Source organism: Xyrauchen texanus, chromosome 19 (genome assembly GCF_025860055.1).
Source record: "Xyrauchen texanus isolate HMW12.3.18 chromosome 19, RBS_HiC_50CHRs, whole genome shotgun sequence".
In the NCBI taxonomy this organism is placed as follows: Eukaryota; Metazoa; Chordata; class Actinopteri; order Cypriniformes; family Catostomidae; genus Xyrauchen; species Xyrauchen texanus.
Window position 1 is genome coordinate 23628457 of NC_068294.1, and position 18026 is coordinate 23646482.

Below are 18026 nucleotides of genomic sequence, written 5' to 3' on the forward strand. Positions count from 1 at the left end.
TCCTTATTAGCAACAGATATAGCGCGATAGCTTTTCTTCTGTCAACAACTCGAACTACATGTAAAACAAAGAATCACAATGATTAAAATAAATTTTCATTCTGTTTCAATGCCTTAAACAATCTCAAAGTTAACGTTTGGATTTAAAATCAAAATTGCTTACACATTTTTGATTTTGTGGCACACAGAAACTGCGGATCAGTAGCACACTGCAAACGCAGCATATGTGAAAGCACTATAGCACATGCTGCTCCTGTACCGTATACGCACCGCATACCACTGTACACGGAGTAGGCTATGTGTGAAACGGGCGTCAGTCGACACCTTGAAACTCGCTTCTGGTCACCTGCACGTCCGCAAGCCACACACACAAATTACACTACACTCTAAAAACTCCTGGGTTATTTCTTCAACCCATTTTCTGGGTTATTTGTGTTGGGTTAAAATTATGGGTTATTTTTTCAGAGAGTAACAATTTTCTGGGTTATAGGGTTAATATTTTGACCCAATTCCTGAGTTGTTTGGGTTTCTGGGTTATTTTTCAAAGAGAAACCCATGTTCTGGGTCACCCCTCCCCCAGTTGTTCTGGAATTTTCTCAACAGCCGTTTGAAATAACCGTCACTTCGGCTCGATCCACTTCGCGCTCGATCCACTTCAGGCTCGATCTTATTCGGTGAAACTTCGACTTCGTGCGTGCATTAAAGGTAAGCAAGTATTTTCAGTGTTGATGTAATGTTAACTTTTCTGTGTCCATATCCCGTTGCTAAGTTAGTTTAGCACCATTTACCATGGCTTAGTTGCTACTGTACGTTGAGACTAGCATTATGTGGCAACGTTAATTTTGTGGTTGGCATGTAACTGTTAGACTCGGCTATCGCGAAAACATCTAACGTTAACTAGTTTAAAGTCTGTGTAAAGTCAAAATAACTTTTTTTGACAACTTTATGTGTCAAAATGGTCGAAATGCTTTTTTCACATTTCTGAGAAATACATTTATGACCCATTTAACGTGTTTAGAAGAAAATGACAGCATTCACTTTACACGGCCTTTAAATTCTAGTTTTCATAACATGTGCTGCAACGTAAGTTAACGTTACTTATCTCATTGTTATAATACAATGTTACTAATATGGTAAGTACAGTGCAGCTTGTGGCGACATAACTCAATCGTTGAGTTATGTTTAGCAGCTAACGTTAACTTACCAGCTGCGCCGTGCCGTGCTTAGCACTATTAACTTAACGTTATACATAGCTCTAACGTAACTGGCTGAAGTAAGTTAGTGAGAGTTAAAACCTGTTAACCTTTGCAAGTGGCCCAGCGCGTGTTTTTGTTTAAATAGTTCAAAGTTACTATCAGATCAGATTTAATGTTATTACCGTGACAAACTAACCATCATTAAAATATATATACGACTCAAGTTTCAGTATTTGACTATGACCATTATTGTATTCTGAGAAACTTATTGACAGTCATGTCTTAATTTGTGTCAGGTGTTATGAAATGAAAAAATGAGTCGATACCGTTTAGAAAGAGTTATGAGCGTCAGCCGCTCTCATTCAGGAAAAAAAATCCGGTTGCTGTCGTCATGACAGCGCTTGACAAAACAACGTCCCTCAGGGCTTTTAGCTCAACGTCCCTCAGGGCTTTTAGAAGGTGTAGGCTAATTAGTAATAATAATGCAGCAGACAAAAGAAAATAATATTTTATGCTTTTAGTACAAAGGGTTCATGAACTGCTTCTGTTTCAGTTTGGGTATATGCCATTTCTGTGGATTTTTTAAAAAGTGGGGTTGCAGCCTAACAGGTTAAAGAAGCAGGTCAAGTCTTCGAATTGTTGCTAACCTCTATATTGATATGTTTTCTCCAGGTCATTTTAAATGGACAGCTTTGTCACTGACAAGTTAACTGAGTGGCGGCTGTCTGAGCTGATTGAGAATTTTAGAGGTGAGCATTTACTCTTACTGCCCTTATATCATCTCTCTATAGGCCTTATTCGCAAACACCGGAAGTAGCTAACCGCGGCCATATTGTTGACATGACATCTGTCCTGCCCCTAGCCGCACGCAGATTTGAGTTGAGGGGAGCTGTAGCCTAATGGCTTCATCTCGTCGGTATCAAGAGAAGATAAGCTTGATTGGTGTGGACCCATATCAAATAGACCCAATAGCCTTAAGTAAAGATCCGTCCTTATTGCCATCCGTAACTTATCCGGATATTTACAACTATCTCGTTCATACTGTATCCGCATACACATAACACAGTATCATACAAGCACTAATTCCCTACCTAGTATCAATGCCAGACCTATATGTTCATAGGTAACTTAAGCTACGATAAGTTAAGTTAGATATTTAACCCAGAAGTTGGGTCAAAAAGAATAACCCAATTTTCTGGGTTGAAATAACCCAGAAATTAGTTGGTCCCTTTTTAACCCAGGAGTTGGGTCAAAAATAACCCATTATAGGTTATTTTTGACCCAGGAGTTTTTAGTGTGTAGGGTGACCAAACGTCCTGTTTTACCAGGACATGTCCTGTTTTCACGTCCTGTCCTGGCCGTCTTTTTTGTGTCTTTGATAGATAGTATTTTGTAATAACAATTTTCTATCCATACAGAGGCATAGCCTACTTTAAATGTATTGAAATTAACAAGGCATCTTTGAGTAAAATTCGAGTATCATTTGAGTATCTCATTGCCGGGCCGAGTGTCCTGGTTTTTGGTAATCAAAATATGGTCACCCTAAATTACACGGTAACGCCCACCCATCTACACTGACATTACAGACATGCTTTCTATATATAGTGCAAGGGTGAATTACATGTTTCTGTGTTGTAACAACTTTCTTTATTTTCTATTCCTCCTCTCTGTTGTTTTGAATCTGCTGAGTAATGCTTCTGCTGCTGACTCCAAGAGCAGACTGACTAACGAACTGATTATTTGTATTGTGCTTCGTTTATGAGGATTACATTTATTTTGTTCAATACAACACAATTTATGATGCAACCCCGGTGGTGAATAGTGTTCCTTTTTATTAGAAAATAATTTAATTAAGTGACAATAGGCAATTTAAAGTGTGTTGATTATTAATATAAAAACAATATATGATAGTAGCAGTATTTAGTATCTTCTTTTTTTTTCCTTTCTTGTAAGTGGTGGCATGTTTTTCGTTTGAGTTATCTGGGTTAAAACGGTTTATTATATTGCAGACCTAACCTGTCTGCCTGGCACCTGAAAATACATTGGATAAAATTAAAATAAAATAGAGTTTTCATGTCTATTTACAGCCATTTCATCTCAGGGAGTCGGCCACCGTTACACACACATGAAGTTGTTCCCAAAGCGCTTTCAGCGCAGCATCAGAAGTGTGTATCTTTTTGTAAAGGGAACAATTGTTCCAGAACTATGTGCTCTCCAATCTCCTCCTTGGTGTGCTGATCTGGCCTTATCATCTCTAATCTCCTCCAGGAACCCCTCTTCCCATCTCTGCTGAGAGGTGATGAAATCCCTCAAATGCAACCATCACCGAGGTAGGTTTTGCAAGTAAGAGCTTTGGTTAAATTGTTTTTGGATGTGCTCCAGCTGCCTCAAAGCTGTCATCTTCATCCACTGTTTTCCAGGCCTTGTCTTTTGCTGTCTCTGGTACTGTAGGTTTATGAGATCAAAGACAGGGTCCTACATCTAACTGGATGCACCACTTTACGGCTGGCCATCCCACCACTGCCATAATGTCAGTTAGTGTTTACCAGTAACGTGTCTCTTGGTGGTAACATTAACTGAACACACATAGCACTTTAGTGCAACAATGATTTTATGGAGTGCATAAAAAATATCCCAAAACTATATACAGTAATACAGGGTGGAAATATATGCAGTGCAGTGAAAAATTATTTACCCCCATCCTGATCTCTTCTATTTTTGTGTATCTCATTCTAAATAGTTTCCAAAAATTAAAACAAAATCTAACATAAAACAAGGGCAATCTGAGTAAATACAAAATACAGTTTTTAAATGAAAATGTTATTTATTGAAGCAAAAAAGTTATCCAATACCAACTGGGCCTGTGTGAAAAAGTTTTTGCCCCTTAGTTACAAAATCTCCAATTCTATGAAATTGCATTCATAATGGGGTTCAGCTGGACTAGACATACCCAGGCCAAATTTCTGCCAGCCCTGTTCTATCAAATCAACACCTAATTATAACTTTTTCAGCAGCATGAAGTTGGCTAAAAGGTCTCACCCAGTAGCACACTATGCCAAGGCAAAAAGAAATTCCAGAATTGATGAAGAAAAAGATGATTGAAATATATCAGTCTGGGAAGGGTTACAATGCTATTTCAAAGGCTCTGGGACTTCAACGAACCACAGTGAGAGCCATTATCTCCAAACTTTATATCCTGAAGATGTAATATCGCACTTTATATTTTGTGAATGTTTGCAAATCGCCTTTCCGAATGCGCTTGTTAGCTGATTCCATGGCTAATGCAGCTAAAGTTACCATTGTTTCTGACTGTATTCCTGGAGACCAGATATACATATATATTCATACATATGTGGCTGAACTCCGTTATTTACACTGTCAGTCATATTGGTTCTGATTTGTTGTTGCTATAGTATCCGAAGCACGAGCTTTAAAGGCGCAGAACTCTTCTGGAAAGGGGTGGGGAGCAACAGCTAATTTGCATTTTAAGAGATGCAAAATCAGCGTGTTTTTTTTTTTATTCCACCCAAAAAGAGGCTTTTATAACATGGTATAATAAACGATCTATGGGGTATTTTGAGCTGAAACTTCACAGACACATTCTGGGGACACCTGAGACTTATATTACATCTTGTAAATAGGGGCATAATAGGTCTCCGTTAAAACCTGGAAGGATAGTGGTGAACCATCCGCTTTGTGGAATAAATGTGCTCAGAAAAAAATATTGAATGATCATGATTGAAGAGCACTAAAACGCTTGGTGAAGTCACATAGACAAATCTACAGTAAAACTCATGGCTATGTTTAATTGTGAAAGTAAGAGCATTTCCACCTGCACAATGTGACAAGAATTTACTGGATTGAGACTAAACCGCTGTGTGGCCACAAGAAAGACACTTGTTAGTGAGGTTAATAAAAAAAAAAAATTGCGCTTAATTTGCTAGGGAGCATAAAAGTTTACACTGTGGAGCAAGGTCATGGAGAAAGGTCATGTGGTCTGAGGAGTCCAGATTTACCCAATTCCAATGCAATGAGCATGTCTGGGTAAGAAGGGAACTGCATGAGACAATGCACCCTGCAAAGAACCCTCGGGAAGCTGTGTTATGATCTGGGGTTGTTTCAATTGGTCAGGTCTAGGCTCAGCAATGTTATGCGGCAATAAAATTAAGTCAGCTGACTACCTGAATGAACTGAATGGCCAAGTTATCTTCTCTGATGGCACGGACATATTCCAGTGCGACAATGCCAAGATTTATCGGACTCAAATTGTGAAAGAGTGGTTCAGGGATCATGAGGACTCATTTTCACTCATGAATTGGCCACCACAGAGAACTGACCATAACCCCATTGAAAGTATTTAAGATGTGCTGGAGAAGACTTTACGGGGTGGTTCGACTCTCCCGTAATGAATACAAGATCTCTGCGAAAAATGTATGTAACTCTGGATGGAAATAAATGTTGTGAAGTTGCACAAGTTTGACGAAACAATGCCATGACGAATGCGTGCCCCAATCAAAGCTAAAGGCTGTCAAACAAAATATTAGAGTATGCAAACATGGCAATAGGTAGGAACATGGATGTTAGTCTGACAATAACAGAAATGTAATTGTCAGAATTTTTACATCAAATTAGTTCCAAACTTTATTTTCTGTAACAATGTACATTAACTTTATTTTACACTTTTTCCCATTTCAAATTGTATATATAGTATACTATATTGTTTTTTTTAAAAAAATAACTACTGATCTGTCAAGCATTATGTTTGTAAATTTTTTAACAAAAAATAAGTTGTTATAAAATGTCTAAATTTCTCCAATTTCTCAATTATTTCAAGTTGATTTCCTGATCTTTTCTGAATATTTCTCACAAAAAAAACTGACAGAATTTGAGTTAATTAAAAATTGGTCAATGTACAGTTGTGAGTGCTTTAAAATGTATATATTTTAAATATGCATATACCTAACAATACTCTTAAAATATATGCATATGTACATACAAAAGCTGATGAAAAATTTATGTATTATTATCAGAAGATGATGTGTTGGTGTGATGCCATTTTAAAATGTTTGGAGTCTAAAAACTTGATGCACATGCTTGTGAACATATTTAACTTCACCAAATTATATAATATTTAAATTAATATATAAATGCCACTGGAAGACTGATATATGAAAATTAGAGATGCACCGATCGACCGGAATTAGCCGATTTTCCGCATGGTCTGCCGGAGCAGTTTCACACAATTAAAAGTAACAACTTTTACCCAGTCTCGCTTATATAATAATATATATTTTTTTAATAAATCAACAAATAAAGTTACACGTATGATGCATAGAGTGGGAGAGCAATAGTACATTTTTACTTCTTTTGAAGCAGCGCATTACCCTTAAGACTTTCAATATTTTTAAAACATATACTCTCAATCTGCTATTTAAAACTGGTATCCAACACTGAGACAATAGACACAATTGTATCGGCTTCTTCTTTACAGCATTAAACTTTACTTTTCAGCAGCATGTGGCCATTTGTCCATTAGGTACATCAAATCATTGGTTTTATACTGTATAAATGTATATATTATTATGCATATACAGAGACCACTAAAACGCAACACCTTTGTTAGTGTTTTTTGCATTGGGCGACTGACATCTCTATGATTGAAAACACCTCAGAGATTTAATCGACCTCTTTCTGAAATCCTTGGACACATAATTAAAGATGAAGGGATTTGAGAGACAAACTGGGCAGGTAAGTTAAATTATTGTTATAACTGTCAAATTATGAGTTTGTAGTGAAACAGCAAAAAAAAAACAAACAAAAAAAAACATTGCTTGGCAATAAGCCAGAAAGACCACCATTTGTATAATGTCTCTTCTGAAACTAAAATTATTTAGAAACAAATATACTTTTTTATTTGCAATCTTAAACATTACATCTAACTTAACACTATACAGGTACATTAATACTTGCATGCATCAGTGTCAGACCACCTTTTCTCTGAGGTTGAAAAAACTTGAATAAGGGTGAGAAGGCCAAGATGGAGCACTTGAAAAATGACTGTAATAGCCATGTTCACAGAAAGCCTTTTGGATAAGCGTGCACAATGCACATCCCAATCTAATTTGGTATTGGTGCAGGATAAAATGCAACAAATTGCAGAAAGAGGGAAAAGATATCCGAACACTGATATTAAAGCATTAAAATTTGTAACACTATTGGTTTAACCAATCAGAAATAAGCCACAGAGGGGAAATCACAGCATAACAAGATGTTCTTACTAACTTCAAATGGCATAAATGAAATATAGAAAGAAATGTAACTTTAGAGAAGTTTAAAATATAAAGAGAAAAGTTGGACCTATTAGATCAAGTTGCAACCTTTGAAGAAATATGGGATTGAGGGAAGAAACACCCATGAAATAGGGAAGAAACACTTCAGGTTATTCATGCATGTATTATTATTGTTACTTATATTTATTCTGTATTTTGTAAACCTCCAGTGGCTTAACCATTCTCTGTTAATTTCAATCACACTTGGCATTTCAGAGTATTTTCAAATATTCTATAAATAAGCTGCACATTGTTTACTCATACTGTAGTTATGACTTATATTCCAGCTGCCCTACATTTTTGTCTTCTTCAAGATGGAATAAACATGATAGAAAACTAAATTTCTCAAGATTTATTTACAAAGTATAAGTAAACTTACTTGAATGATTCCTGGTATTGTTGGACATTAATGGTTCTGAGTACAAACATTGTCTTTCAGTGTCTTATGTGAAGAAGAAAAAAGTTTCCACCAATCCATTAATAAATAGATTAATAATGAAATCATAATAATAGATTTTTTTCATGATAATAATTTATTCTATGTTAATTCAGTCTTAAAAAAATAAACTTAATATAATATTGCATTTTCACATGTAAGTGTGTCCATATACTAAAATACATATGACGAAAACTTGCATGTGTCAGTATGTGACCAAATACCTTTAAAAATGGAATAAATATGAATAGGAGCAAAGAAAGAGCACTCGAGAAAATAACATTATCTTTAGAATGTCCTCTCTTCTGCTTCTATGTTTACCACTTACTAGCTGTGCCTTATCTCTGTCTTTGAATCTTTCATATATATTCCTATAAATTTAAGAGAGAAAGTGTCATTTGCTACATAGACATGTGGTCCTTTGCCCCTGCTTTATTGGAGCTCTAACACAATTACTCTTCTTCACAGTATTGTAACCACTCTCATCATAACTGTTGAAAGATGACCCTGAATGACTATGTAGGATGGTATGGTTTCCACTAGAGAGAGCCAGAGCACATGCTGAGTGGTGATGGTTGAGCCACGTGTCACCTTAAAGGAGCAATATTTAATAATGATATCAAGCGTTTAAAATGGGTACTGCAATCCAAAGGTAAAATATTGGAGAGAGTTGTCTTCCCTGCCCCCTCCTCCCCAAACTCACGTGGGCTGCCAGGTTGAGGACAGCAACAAGCAAATTGACAATGGCAAGCAACAAGCATTACACTGTAAGTTGATCAGCTAATGCAGTATTTCCCAACCTTTACAACTAAAAAATTCTACGGCACAACACTATCCCACATAGGCTAACCATCATCAGTATTTTCCTTTTCAAGAACTTGTCCATGTTTTCTGTCTGTCTTAGTAGCGTGTTTACTTGTAATGTTTGAAATTAGGCTATGCAAAAAAAAAAAAAACACACAAACAAGTCACATACAGTGCATTAGAATTTTTCATTGTCTGTCATTTTGACGGACAGGGTCATAAAAATTCCGTCATAATCTTTTATTACCCGTCATTTTAATTTTCATATTTTAATGATAATAAGGCTTTAATTTTCAATTTTTAATCATGAACTTACAGGACGAGCATATAGCAAATTATGCATTTATTTATTTATGAAGAGAACAGATGAACAACAGTGACACCACACGAAGCAGATTAATGTTTTTTCCCCCAACACAATATTACAAAAAACAAATACAATTAAAATATTAACAAAACATGTAACACATTAACTGAACAGAACTCAAAGTGGAAGAGAGAAAAAAGCTTGCAGTTGCTTTGATAGCAGAAAGTAATAAAAGACTTATGTTTAGGTCTAAGAGTTGGACCCTTTCTAGATCCGCTTCAATTTGCTTATTGAGCAAACGGGTCTGTGGAGGATGCAGTCAACGTGGGAGTGCATCATATCCTGCAACATCTGGACAGATCAGGGACATATGCAAGGATAATTTTTGTTGACTTCAGTTCAGGTTTCAACACCATTGCTCAATTATACATGCAGACGAATTGAAACAACATGATTTTAATCTAGGATTTACCCTTTTAATCCTGGAATTCCTCAGCATCATAAAGTATCGGACCAAGCCTCAACTTCCTACTGAAGGCCCATCTTTGGACAATAAAATGGTCAAGACACTCTAAACAACCTCATTTAAAGCAAAACGGTCATGGGTCAGAAAGACCCCTCTGCACTACCTCCTGAACTTCCACACAGAGTTAAAGCAGACTTGTTCTTGAAAGGTTTCCAAAAGACCATCAGATGTGCATGACTCGAATACTAAGACATTTCAGCTTAATCCAGGAACAATTTACACAAAGTCACAGTACTTTATCGATTTAGCCTTCTAAAATGTACAGAATACATTTAAATCCATGACTTATACAAGACCTAGTCTTGCTAGGTAATCCTGACAATTGCTTTGAACTGTTAACTTGTATAACTGACAAATTAATGATTATAGCCTGATGTACCTCTTTAAAATGTGTGTAATGTTTCATCCATGTTGTATAACCAATGAATTAACCAGTATGATTTTGTAACTAGGACTTTTCATGTTTTGTTACCTAAACGTATAATATCCATGAAAAAAAAATTCATGTTTAGTATGCAAGCGTTCGCTGGTGTATGCAGAGAAAGCTGATGACAACGAATATCATGTCTCTTGTACCATTCTCAAGATATAAAAGTTAATGATTAAATATGCACTATTTATGTTTTATGCACTATTTGTAGATTTTTAAGAATCTGAAACAAAGGACCATAAATCAACTGTCGGAAAAGACAGCCCAGTTGACCATGTGACTCTGAAAAGTCACTTATAATTGGCACAGGACACCTTTGGGGTATGCGGCCATTTTCAGTTAAAATGTTTCCAAACAGGAAGAACACACTCTTCTTCACTCTCTTCCTCTCTTCTCTCCTCTCCTCTCATCTCAGACTTTGCTCTGACTCTTCCCTTGTGGTCTTCTCGGGATCTCGTCGGAACCAGGTCCATGCATGTGAGGTCCAAGGAAGCCTGGGACTCGACGTCCCGAGAAAGCTTGACACTCTCTACGGTTCACAAACCCATGAGAAGGCCTTGCTTCAAAGCCAACCTCATCATTCAAACAGACAATAACTTCGATTGGAACGAACTTTCGACCAAGAACCGAGCAACACAAAGAACACAAGGAAACACCACTACACACTAGTACATCCCCAATTTTGTGCTCAAAGCGCTGGTGTATTTATTAAATACATCGGGTAATCCAATAGCAAATCGATGTAGACTCAAAGGAGGATAAATGGTTCTTCAGGTATTGTCAACAGACTCCATATAGTCCATTTGTATTAATCATCATTGCATTGAACATTCTGTCACTCTTCTCACCAACCTGTCTTACACATATATATATATATATATGTGTTAGATTAGATTTATGTTTAGAATAGTAATTAAGTTTGTCTGTGTTCAAAGAGGACATGACTGTGGTATATTTTTATAAATAATCCCTGTTTCTAAAATATTTAGCTTCAAAGCTGTACCTAAATACACTCACCTAAAGGATTATTAGGAACACCATACTAATACTGTGTTTGACCCCCTTTCGACTTCAGAACTGCCATAATTCTACGTGGCATTGATTCAACAAGGTGCTGAAAGCATTCTTTAGAAATGTTGGCCCATATTGATAGGATAGCATCGTGCAGTTGATGGAGATTTGTGGGATGCACATCCAGGGCACGAAGCTCCCGTTCCACCACATCCCAAAGATGCTCTATTGGGTTGAGATCTGGTGACTGTGGGGGCCATTTTAGTACCGTGAACTCATTGTCATGTTCAAGAAAGCAATTTGAAATGATTCGAGCTTTGTGACATGGTGCATGGTGGCCATAAAGGATGGACATGGTCAGAAACAATGCTCAGGTAGGCCGTGGCATTTAAACGATGCCCAATTGGCACTAAGGGGCCTAAAGTGTGCCAAGAAAACATCCCCCACACCATTACACCACCACCACCAGCCTGCACAGTGGTAACAAGGCATGATGGATCCATGTTCTCATTCTGTTTACGCCAAATTCTGACTCTACCATCTGAATGTCTCAACAGAAATCGAGACTCATCAGACCATGCAACATTTTTCCAGTCTTCAACTGTCCAATTTTGGTGAGCTCTTGCAAATTGTAGCCTCTTTTTCCTATTTGTAGTGGAGATGAGTGGTACCCGGTGGGGTCTTCTGCTGTTGTAGCCCATCCGCCTCAAGGTTGTGCGTGTTGTGGCTTCACAAATGCTTGGCTGCATACCTCGGTTGTAACGAGTGGTTATTTCAGGCAAAGCTGCTCTTCTATCAGCTTGAATCTGTCGGCCCATTCTCCTCTGACCTCTAGCATCAACAAGGCATTTTCGCCCACAGGACTGCCGCATACTGGATGTTTTTCCCTTTTCACACCATTCTTTGTAAACCCTAGAAATGGTTGTGCGTGAAAATCCCAGTAACTGAGCAGATTGTGAAATACTCAGACCGGCCCGTCTGGCACCAACAACCATGCCACGCTCAAAATTGCTTAAATCACCTTTCTTTCCCATTCTGACATTCAGTTTGGAGTTCAGGAGATTGTCTTGACCAGGACCACACCCCTAAATGCATTGAAGCAACTGCCATGTGATTGGTTGATTAGATAATTGCATTAATGAGAAATTGAACAGGTGTTCCTAATAATCCTTTAGGTGAGTGTATATGTGATATTATTTTCAATAAGCCATGAGAATAATATCACTCCAATAAGTGAATTAATCAATTCACTTATTAAAGCTAATTCCTTACAGTAGAAATTGCGAGCTGATACAACTAGACGTTGTATTACGATTTAAATGGTGGAGAATGTATTAAGACAAATAATCTAGTTATTTGTCATTTATCTAATTTATAATGGTTGTCGAACGCAACTATTTCCATTATATATTTCATTACCTAATAAGGTACAATAAGGACAGCTTAATTTAGTCCATAGCTCACATATTTCAAGACCCTAAATTCCCTTCTAAATTTACCATACCAAATATCTTTCCATATAATGGTGTGAGAATGAGGGCAATTTAAAGTTCCCTCCTAAATATTGCATACCAAATATCCTTACAATGGCCACTGACACATTCTGGAGATTGCGCATTTACTCCAGTATGTGGCAACAAAAGAAAATCGAATAGTTTATGAGTGTTTCATTGAATTGTTTAACCACTGGAACAATGGAAGCGAATGAGAATAATTAAACTAGAACAATTCAAATAGTATCTACTTGTTTGTTGAACCATTGTTTGTAGTAATGTATAATATAAAATTATTTCTTATAACATTCTCATTGCTGGGTAGTAACAGATTACATGTAATATTGATTATGTAATCAGATTACATAAATCAATTACTTGTCCCTTTAATTCTTTTATAAATTTTATTTTTTTGATTCTAAATCAGCTAACATCTGATATACATATGGTTAGTCTTTGAGTGTTTTCAAATGAAGAGGGAGTTCTGTGTGAAATTGTACATACAGACCTGATACTAGGTACCAGCCATAATTATTCTGATGATAGAGTGGTAATTTACACAAAAATTATAGCATTATTGCTGTAATGTTATCTTTAGTTTTGCAAATTGCTTTTTTATTCATCTTTAAAAAAAATGCATATCAATGCAATTTTGCTTTTGTTACAACTTTTGGGATATAACTGGTCTGATCTGTTGCCCTGCATGGATGTCATGTGTAATGCCAAAATTGCTGGAGAGCCTGAATTTTAAGTGCCTTTTTTCATTTCACTCAGAAACAAACAGACATATAGCAATTAAAACACACACACACACACACACACACACACACACACACATATAATTTCTTATATATTGATCTATTAAGTAAGTTTTATTTAATGCATTTAAGCTAAATTATATCAAAATGGCACAAGCTTGCTACTCAAATGCATGTGGCATCAAATAAACAAGAATTAAGTGAGAAGTAATCCAAAAGCAATCAAATGAAATTAATATAAAATGTATCATTTTAGTAATGTAATTTGTAATCAGTACCAGATTACAATTCAGAAGTAATATACCTAGAATTGAACAGTCTGTTCAAGGCCCAGAGAGGATGGTGATGTGGCCCCCCGTCCCTCCCACTGATCTCAATTTGAGATACGGGCTATTACGCGCATGCGCACGACTCAGTGTTAAGTGTGGAAAAAAAGCAACAAGAAAAGCAACACATCGTTATGTGCATGGCCAAACGAGCCACAGCACGGCGAAATACCAAAACAAAGAGATATATTGACAGGATATAATACAGGTGGAAGCGACTGAGCGGGTAAGGTATCTTGTGGTAATATTTTGTTTTAAAAATCGAACCGCTGGTGTAAAGGTGTGTTTCATGGCAGCTTGTTACACTGCTGGTTGCACGGACAAAGCGGTTCTGATAGCAGAAGCAACATATTTGTTGCCCTGTAACAGTCGTTAAAAGCCACGCATTGTACTTGTTTTGAGACCAGTAGACGTTTAACGGAGTAAACGAATAGTAAGCTCTGCATGCAGAAGCCTCAAGCTCCATTAAAATACATGGAATATGTTGCCATTGTAGAGACAATAACGTCGACGGATATGCAAACGCAAGTTGTTTCTTTCTTTTTGTCGTGCCTAAATCATAAAATTGTATATGGGCATGCACATTTGCGCCAGACCCCAAATGTAATGGCCAGTTATTAGGCTACATAAAAACACAACGAATCTCTGGTTCATGCTTCTGAAAATGTACCATTTCCTCTTTCAGGTTTTAATCGGCGCACAAGCAGGATAAGCGACGCATGGCTCTCCATATGGACATTGCTGTGGCTTGAGAGGAGGACATAATGTTTACATGACGGGCCGTCTCGAGACAGAGCGGTGACAGTTTGAACGTATCGCTGAGTCGGGTTGCATTGAACGGCACAGACATTCCCGAAGATGCTGAAAAGATTGGCCGAACCGGCGTCATGCAGCAGCTGTCTCCTCGCCTTCATCCTCGTCTTCGTCTCGCCCAGGTGTACGCTGTCTGTCGCTGCCGACAAAAATATGGTCAACAAAGAGGATTATTATAGCGCCACGGTGAACGCCACAGTTTTGGACCAAAAAGGCAATCCTCAACAGATGGTCACGAAGAATGACGGGCGATATGGGCAGAATTCTCCCAAAACAGAGGCGAAGGGCATCGTGATTGCACCTGCTGCTGTTAATGGAGGTGAGTGTGTAAGAGGGGTCTCTGGGAGATTTAAAGTGTCTCGTTTTGAGTTCAGGTTTTTGGAAGTGAGCATGAGCATTGCAATGGTTTGCACACATGTTCATTGAGCTTATTAACTATAGCATTTTAAATGTTGTGACATATGAAAACATTTCCCTCTTGTCTTCAACAAACAGCCTACTGAAATCTTCAGGAATTGGATAAGGCCAAGATAACTGTACAAATCTGGTCATGGTTCTTCTGTCTCTTGAAGACCTTGGTCTCTTTATAATCAAATCATGTTGCAAAATTCTTTCATAAATGCTTTGACCTTTTAATATATTTATGGGCAATAGAGCTGTTCTGCTTGTAGTCCAAAAACCAGAAGAGAATTTGCAATTGGTTCCTTCTGGAGTTTCCTATGGGTTTTTATAATGGGGTTTTTGAACTTAGAGTAAAATAAGGTCTGTGGTAACATTACTTGATTAAACGTGTAGGCCTACATTTTGTTCTACAACGTGAATTAAACATAGTCATACCTCAAACTTGAATTCTGAAGCCTGCTTGCATAAAAAAAAATATATTCAATACGGCTTCAATTCACATTTGAGGTATGACTGTTTAATTCATGTTGTAGAACAAAACGTCCACATTTTGTCAAGTAATGTTTACAACAGACTAGGGATGCACCGATCTGATACCTGGATCAGTGTTGCTCCGATACTGACGTTTTTAAACGGATCGAGTATTGGTCGTCCGAGCCTGATCCAAATCCAATACTGTGTGTTAGTCATGTTCGTTACTGTCAAGCATAACCATTAAAACACAATTAAAGTAGTTCGTATGACCCATGCATTTTATTCAAAGCCACTTGAAGACGAGCGATAGCTCTGTGAATCACACAAGGCTGTGTTTAATAAGTAAATATAAAAAATGCACACGCATTTCATGGCACATCAGTGAATTGCGCTGCTCTGTTTAAAATACACGCCTATTTTAGCCTTAATGCGGGGTGCAATATGAGCACTACTCGCATCTCAGATGTAAATACTCAATAGTTTGTTCACTTATAATATACATTTAGAATGGCACCGGAGGTTCATTTTTACCAGAATGTGAATAATAAGCTAATTAAAATACTGTGAACTTTCCTACAAATGGACACACACACAGGTCTTCCTGGAGTTCAAAATGTCAAAATAAAAGCATGAGGGTTTACTAGGGTAACTAAACCCCTGCTCATAGTCTGACTCCACCCAATATTTGAAAAATGCTGGAAAAGTGGGCAGACACCAGCGGGGATAGAGGGGACGAAACGAGGGCTGAGCGGGGGGGGGGGCGTGCACCTGAGACCCGTAGTGACGGATTAATTGACAGTTGCTGTCAGACTCTAAAATGGAGAATGACTGGAGTGGTAATTTTCTCCAGGAGTATTACTATTATGTTATTATTATTCCTCACACGGTCGCAAGACGACATGTACATGAATCTGAGTTTTATTGAGTTGATGTCAATATCGCGCGCTCTGTAGGCATATTATTATTTTGCCGCTATGTGAAAAAATCCAGCAAATGCGCCGGCGCGTTTGTCTACCCCAGAGGATTAACTTTAGCCTAACCATAAATTGTGATTCAAATATATCACTCACCTCAAGACGCCGCTGCGGTGGTGGAGTCCATGCAGGAGGAGCAGCGTTTGGCACTGTGGCGCTTTTCAGCACGAGCTGTTTGGAGAAGCCCATTTCCACCTCCATTGCGTTGGAGAAGCAATCCCGCGTAAAATGCAGTTTTGCACACTCCTACAGCTCTAGGCGGGAACTCGCGGTCTTCCAGGCCAAGGACATGCAACCACTGGCGCCTAATTTCCAAGTCTGCTGGAAAGCTATACAGTCCAGCAGTGCTGTTGCAACCAGCAACACTACACCATCCTGACCACTGTACTAAATACAGATAATCTACGCTAACTTGAAGCTATCCTAACTGACGCAATACTATGCTACTAACTAACTATGCTTCTAACAATACTACACTAACAAATATGCTAATTAACTACCTAGACTACACTAAATAATCTAAATAACTATATAAATGCTATGCTAAATAGATGCTAAAATACTCTATCCTGATCGTTTTCAATACTCGCAATTCCAACTGCTGACTCGCTACAGTGGTTTTGACGAAACAAGATGGTTTTTATACTGCCATGGGCGTGGTAGCTCGTACCAAGGGCGTGGTGAGCTGGAACCTGCTTACGTCAGCTGTCACCGGTTACGTCACGAAGTACCGCAAACAGCCAATAGGAAAATTCAACTGCAGTAGCCACCGTTCAACCTGAAGAGGGCAGCACTCAGACGTTTTTACACCATATATTGTAGAATTAAAACACTATACACAAATGTCAAAAAAATTACTTGAATCAATGACCAGTACTAATAAAGCCCCATTCTTACAGATCATTAACTAAAAAAGTTGGTTTAGGGTTTAGTTACCCTTTAAAAGTTAAAGGTGTCATGGAGAGACTCACAGAGGCAGAGATATGAACTCAGTAGCAGGGTTTATTGAAACAGTGATGTAAACATCATGTGAGTAAATCCGGTTGAGCAGAGTGGCAAACAGCAGGTTAGTAGCAGATCCAGACAGGGTACAGACACGATGAGCAGACCTCACAGCAGTCTTCTGATACTTTCAGACAATAATGAAGACACCAGTATATTTGACATAGCAGAAAGGTGTGGAATCTCAGAGATACTATCGGTGAGAACAGACAAAGAGTGTGTGTGAAACCGGGGTATATATATGCAGTCCTTGATTAGCCACTAATGATATGCAGGTGCATGTAACCAGAACTCGGGTGAGAATGAGTGCTGACGGCAGTGAGGAAGAAATAGAGAGACCGGTGGATCCGTGACAAAAGGTGCACAATTGAGATATATTACTATTATAATATATTATTATTATTATAATTTGTTTACAAGTTATAATAATGTTTAAGTTGTATGGGTTCCAAAAAATAACTGTGTGAATGAAAAGTAAGCTGATGTCTTAAAACTAAATTGAACAAAAAAGAGATCTGAATCCTTTTAACTCCAGATACAAGTTGAGAAATGTTTGCAAAAAAAAAACATCTTCTTTTCTACTGATGACTTATACTGGAATTACTGTTAATTTTGCTGCTACATTATCCAGTATACTAGTTAATAATAAAGTGTCTCTTAATGAGCTATACATTTATATTTTATAAATGCATATTAAAGAGCACACCCAATTAGTTCCACACAATAATGTAAAGATATTCTAAACT

General features: G+C 37.6%; 1 protein-coding gene across 2 annotated transcripts in view; it reads left to right on the forward strand.

Annotated features, from left to right (window-relative positions):
• Window positions 1-13705: 13705 nt before the first annotated feature.
• LOC127659948 (E3 ubiquitin-protein ligase RNF130-like) overlaps window positions 13706-18026 on the forward strand; it is a 71866-nt gene continuing 67545 nt past the window's right edge. For both annotated transcript variants that reach the window (XM_052149955.1, XM_052149954.1), the window contains exons 1-2: window positions 13706-13841; window positions 14301-14747. In XM_052149955.1, the coding sequence (XP_052005915.1) occupies window positions 14474-14747 (274 nt within the window). In that variant the 5' untranslated portion in view covers window positions 13706-13841; window positions 14301-14473. The remainder of the gene's footprint in view (window positions 13842-14300; window positions 14748-18026) is intronic.